Genomic DNA, 5,368 nt, shown 5'->3' with positions numbered 1-5,368 from the left:
CCCCCCCCCAAGGCATCCTGAAGGGTTGTAACCACAGGCACACCCACCCACGGGCAGGTTCCGCATCACCAAGAACCCTGACCCACGGGCAGGTTCCGCATCACCAAGAACCCTGTCCTCCCTGTGCCCTAGCACCCTGGCCCCCATCTCAGGCCTCCCAGGCCCTGCAGCACCCTGGGAGCCGCCCCCGCCCTCCTGTGACCCTGCAGCCACCCAGCCCCTCATGGCTGCATCCTGGACCTTGCTTGCTGTCCTGGGACACTGCTGCCTCACCCAGTGCCCCCCACCCCCAGAACCCCGGAAGAGCAGCCCCCGCAACCACCTGTGCCTTCGCATGTCCCCCCTCGGTGTGCTCCTGTGCAGTCCCTCCTCTATCCCCACCCCTGGGCGCCCACCCAAGCACTACTCATCCATGGAGCAAAGTGGTGGTCCTGGCTACCCCACTCATGCTCCGACAGCACAGGGCCTCCTGACCACAGGGGCCCACCCCCGGCCCCACCTCCTTTGTGTACTTGGTTTCCGAGATGCACCTCCAGCCCCAGGCGGCTGGACTCACGCACCTGGACCTGCCGCTCCAGGCCTGCTCTGCTGCTGCCCTCCGGCTGCTGAAGGCACTCAGATGGGCTTTCAATCCTGCCCCTGTGCTCCCCACCATGCCCCACCCTGGCCCTGAGGACTCACCTCATTGCCCTTCCTGCGAAGGCCCCCACCCCCGACTCGCGCTCCCATCTCTGCCTTCTCTTCTCCATGGAGCCGAGCTGCTCGGCCCCTGCCCTGGGAACACTTCATCCCGAGCAGCCACCCCACGGTCCCTCTCTGGAGTCGGTAGGAGAGAGGACCTGGCAGAGGAACCCCCATAAGGCCCTGGGGTGCTGGGCTCTGTTGCGTCTTACAGGTGTTCAGAATCTGCAGGGCGAGTGACCCCGCACCCTGGGAAGCACACAGAAGGAGCGTGTGCTGGGCCTGCAGTGGGCACGCAGGCCTGTTCCTGTCCCCAGAGGTGGCATCAGGCCCCGGGAGGCAGGCAGGACAGGTGGGGAGGAGGGTGTGTGGCAGCAGGAGGCAGCCTGTCCCTCTGCACCTGGGACGGGGCTGGAGCTGCCAGCCCCAGCAACTACTGCATGGGGTACTGGGCACACGGCAGCGGGTGGGCGGGCCAGGAACGAAGGGGACACGGAGATGCTATAGGTCTATGACGGCCCCCGTCTGTCACCCTGCCCTGTCCTGCAGGCCAGTCTGCCACAGCACCCACGTGCTCACGGTGCTGGAGGGAGCCATGGGGGCCTGGCACCCCGCTCCCGGAGCACCCTCTCCAGGCATGATAGGGCTCACCTTGGACTGGATTCTCGCCTGGGGCCAGCGGGCAATACCTGGCAGCCCTAGGGTCAGGTTCCCAGGGAGAAGGTGGAGGGGCACAGGGCAGGGCCTCTCCTCCCAGCCAGCTTCCCACTGCACACCCTCCTTCTGCACGGTTTCTGCTCTCACCGGCTTCCCTGGAGCAGAGGCCCCCGTCCTGCAGACAGGTCCCCCACTTCCACCCTGCTCACTTGATGTCTCCTCTATTGTCCTGAGGCCAGGGAGGCAGGGTCTACCCCTTCCCCCTTATACAGAGTGGGGGAGGCTTGCAGGTGGGGCACAGAGATGACAGGAGCCCGGATGCAGGTGAGTGGCACCGAGCTGGGATACCCTCTCTGTGGTGCCCTCGGTGGCCACACCTGGCCCAGGGGCCATGGGGACTGGGTGGGGCCTGGGCCCTCATGGGGCCTGGGGCAGTGACCCTCCCATCAGGACCAGACTCGTGTCTGGAGACACTGACCAGACCTTGCCCGGCCCATGCCTTCTGCCTCTCCACAGCCTCCACCCCAATCTCGCAGGCCACAGGGACTCAGTTCACCCAAGGAGCCTGTGCACGTCGGGGCTGGGGCGGTGGCTGGTCTGTGGCTAAGCCAGGAGGTGTCCTAGCACCCCGACCCCCGCCCCGCACCCCAGCCTGCTCTGCCCTCGGCTGAGGTGCCGTGCAGTGACCTGCCATGTCTCCCGCCCGCCCAGTGCTCAGTATCCACAAGCTGCCAGCCAGCAGCGCCGCCGACATCAGCTTCCCCATGAAGGGCTGGCGGGCCACAGGCGACTGGGCCAAGGTGCCGGAGGACAGGGTTACCGTGTCCAAGAGTGTCTTCTCCACGGGGCTGGCAGGTGAGGGCCCACCCCCCGGGGGCGTCTAGCCTGAGGCCTGAGAGACTCCTCCATGTTCCCAGGGTGGTACCCTCTGTAGGACCCACACCCCGGGGTGGTGCCAGGCGTGCAAATGGTCCAGTTCCTAGCTGGGGGCGGGAGTTGCAGGGTCGGACTCTGGTTGCTGGGACGGAAGCCATGCCCACCTGTCCCACCGCTTTGGAGGGTCACTCCGGGCAGGGGCTCTAGCTCCAGCCCACCTGGGGCAGCCAGTGCCTGCACTCTCCAGCCACAGCACTGTGGCCGTGGGCCGGAATCACCTACCCGCCTGCTAGGGCTGGGACAGGGCCCCACCTCCTCATGGATGGGGCAGCGGGGGCCAGCGGGCCAGTCCAGGCTGGGTGGGCAGGTGACAGTGAACCTCTTCCAGAGGCTGACGACTCATCCGTGTTCGTGGTCGGCACAGTGCTCTACCGGAACCTGGGAAGCTTCCTGGCTCTGCAGAGGTGGGCCATGCCTGGCTGCTGGGCTGGCTGGGGCCTGACCTTGGGAGGCAGGGCTGGTGACCTGGGAGAGGGGACAAGGTGCTGGCTGTGGAGGGTAGCAAGGGGCTCAGGGACATCGCGGGCCTAGGTGCCCTCGCGGCCTGTGCCCTGACACTGCTGCTGCTCCTTTGGATCACCACCAGGAACACAACCGTCCTGAACTCCAAGGTCATCTCAGTGACCGTGAAGCCCCCGCCTCGCTCCCTGTTCACGCCCTTGGAGATCGAGTTTGCGCACATGTACAATGTGAGTGCCCTCCATGTGTGCACGTGCCCATGCCCACGGCGCTTCCCGTTTGCATGAGCGTCTGTGCTCACACTTCTCAGGCATTCGCCCTTTGGGGTCTTCCGATGGCCTCTGTGAAGGCTGCTCTGTCCCCGAACCATAGGTGGGGAAACTGAGGCTCAGAGGGATGCAGTGACTTGCTCAGTGTAACAGGGCAGGTGAGTGTGGGTGCAACATTGAACCCAGTGGACGGGCATCCGAGCTCTAACCACAGCACCTGGCCCCTGTGGACTCAGCTGTCCCTGGGAGGAGAGGGTCTTTCCCTTCCAAAACTCGAAGCCTGCCCAGGCCTCCTGCCCACCTCGTGTTTGCCTGCCAGCCCCGCCTGAACCGTGGGCCCTGCTGACCATCCCCGCAGGGAGAGCCTGCTACCTACCCCTGCAGCCCAGGAAAGTAAACACCTCCGCTGCAGCTCCTGAAACAGGCTGCTAGGCCCACATGCAGGGTGCTGGGGCTTAGCTCCAGTGTATCTTCCCAGACCCCCTGGGGCAGGCACACCAAGTTCCACCACAGCTGCCATGGGACCCCAGGCCAGAACACATCCCAGGGTAGGGTTTGTACCCATGCCTGGCTGGGGAAGAGGAGGCTGTAACCCAACCATAGCTGATGCCAGGCCCACGTAGGGCCCCAGGAAGTGCCAGCTCGGCTCCGAGCCCTCGCTGGCCCCTGCTTCTCCAGGTGGACCTTAGACGAATAGGGGCCGAGATGTCCTTTGCGGGGGGAGGGGTCTCTTAGGTTACACAATAGGCCAGGGAAAGTGTGGGAAGACCTCAGCCCTGTCCTTTTCAGCTGTGTGACCCCAGGGAAGATCCTCAACTGCCCTGTGCTTAGGCTCCCTCAGTTAGGAAGTGGGAATAGACAGGGTGAGGGCTGGACCGTTCTGAAATGCCTGGAGCATGTGGCTAGGATGGCTCCCGTATCGCCAGGGCTGGCTCAGCATTCCAGGCAGGGACTGTCCCAGGCTCTTAGATGAACTAGTGGGACAGGGACTCCAGAGCACGCCTGCCTGCCCTGCACATTTGCCCCCGGGAAAGGGTATTCCCATGACCCCACTTAGTTTCTGAGTGCATGTCACTGCAGGCCAGCCCAGCTTGGGCTCAGAGGGGCCGGGAGCTGCCCGAGGCCACACGCGGGTCGGGGCTGGGCCAGTCCCATCTCTGCTCTGAGCCTGTGTCGTCTTTGTAAACTGGACTCTGAGGGCGCTGCCTGGGCAGGGCACTAAGCACCAGAGGGTGGATCCGGGTGGTACAGGCAGGCAGGCCTGACTCCCCCTCTCCCCCAGGGCACCACCAACCAGACCTGTATCCTGTGGGACGAGGCTGACATGTAAGTTCACTGGCTCCTGCGGCCACGGGCTGTGGGTGTGGCGGGGGGCAATGGGGCGCAAAGCACAGATGCTGGGTTTGGGTGCCGCTGCCCGTCCACTGTGTGCTCGCTTGGCTTTCAGTTCCTCTTACGAGCTTATGAGCTCCCAGCCCCGCTTTGGGGACATGCACAGTTCGGGAGAGCACCGGGCCTGGGGTGCCTCTGGGCTGGGTGAGGGCGGGACGTTACTGGCAGGTCCTGGTGCTCTGGTCCAGGTGCTAAGGAGCTGGGGGTGTCCTGGCAGGCTGATCCAGACGAGGGTTGACAAGGAGCCTCAAATACGGGGTGAAAACTCCTGGGGTTCTTGGCAGCTGGCATGGCAGGGGCTCTGTGCTCAGCTTCACCTACTGGGCACTAGCCCGACCAAGATGCCTGGTTAGAATGTGGTGCACGACACAGGCCCCACGGCACATGGTGGGAGTCCTCCCAGACGTGGGGCGGGGGGAGGGTAGGTGAGCAGATGACCTCATTGGAAGGGGAAGGGTCTGTGCAGAGGCCAAGCGCAAGTTCCCAGAGGTGAGCAGGCTTGGAGATTGGGAAGATGACTGGGTTCTGACCCAGGTGGGCCTCCCTGCCTAAGGCTCTGGCCAGGAGTCGATATGGTTGGGAAGCTGGTGTCCATAGCCACCTGCTTCCCTGCGTGTGCCTCTGCAGCCTCAGCCCTGGCCCCTCTTGGCTCCCGAGCCTCAGGCCAGCTTGCAGGTGCTCAGCCTGGCCCCTAGGCGCTGGGCCCTCGCGCTGTGGTGGCGCTGTGACAGTGTGTGTCCTGGGAGGTTGGCAGGCTTTCCGTGTGGCTGGGCATGGAGAGGACAAGTTGTCCTGGTGGCGTGCAGAGGGGGCGGGCACAGGAGAGGACACAGCCAGCAAAAGCAAGGAGGCACAGAGTAGGTGGCAGGGGCTTTGTGGCTAGAAGACAGACAGGACCAGAGTTGGTGTTGGGAGGCCGCGCTGTGGGCATCCACTGTGTGGGACTGTGTACTCTGTTGGGGAGCAGGGATAGC

General features: G+C 64.6%; 1 protein-coding gene across 1 annotated transcript in view; it reads left to right on the top strand.

Annotated features, from left to right (window-relative positions):
- The window catches only part of ADGRB1 (adhesion G protein-coupled receptor B1), a 99,805-nt gene that overhangs the window by 38,482 nt on the left and 55,955 nt on the right, over positions 1-5,368 (top strand). The window contains 5 exon segments of the mRNA XM_027773277.1: positions 2,050-2,193; positions 2,603-2,678; positions 2,861-2,963; positions 4,285-4,328; positions 4,450-4,538. Coding sequence (XP_027629078.1) covers positions 2,050-2,193; positions 2,603-2,678; positions 2,861-2,963; positions 4,285-4,328; positions 4,450-4,538 — 456 coding nt within the window.

Source organism: Tupaia chinensis, unplaced genomic scaffold (assembly GCF_000334495.1).
Source record: "Tupaia chinensis unplaced genomic scaffold, TupChi_1.0 Scaffold000335_1, whole genome shotgun sequence".
NCBI classification, from domain to species: domain Eukaryota; kingdom Metazoa; phylum Chordata; class Mammalia; order Scandentia; family Tupaiidae; genus Tupaia; species Tupaia belangeri.
The sequence above is the reverse complement of the archived record's forward strand: the minus strand, read 5'-3'. Positions and strand labels throughout refer to the sequence as shown.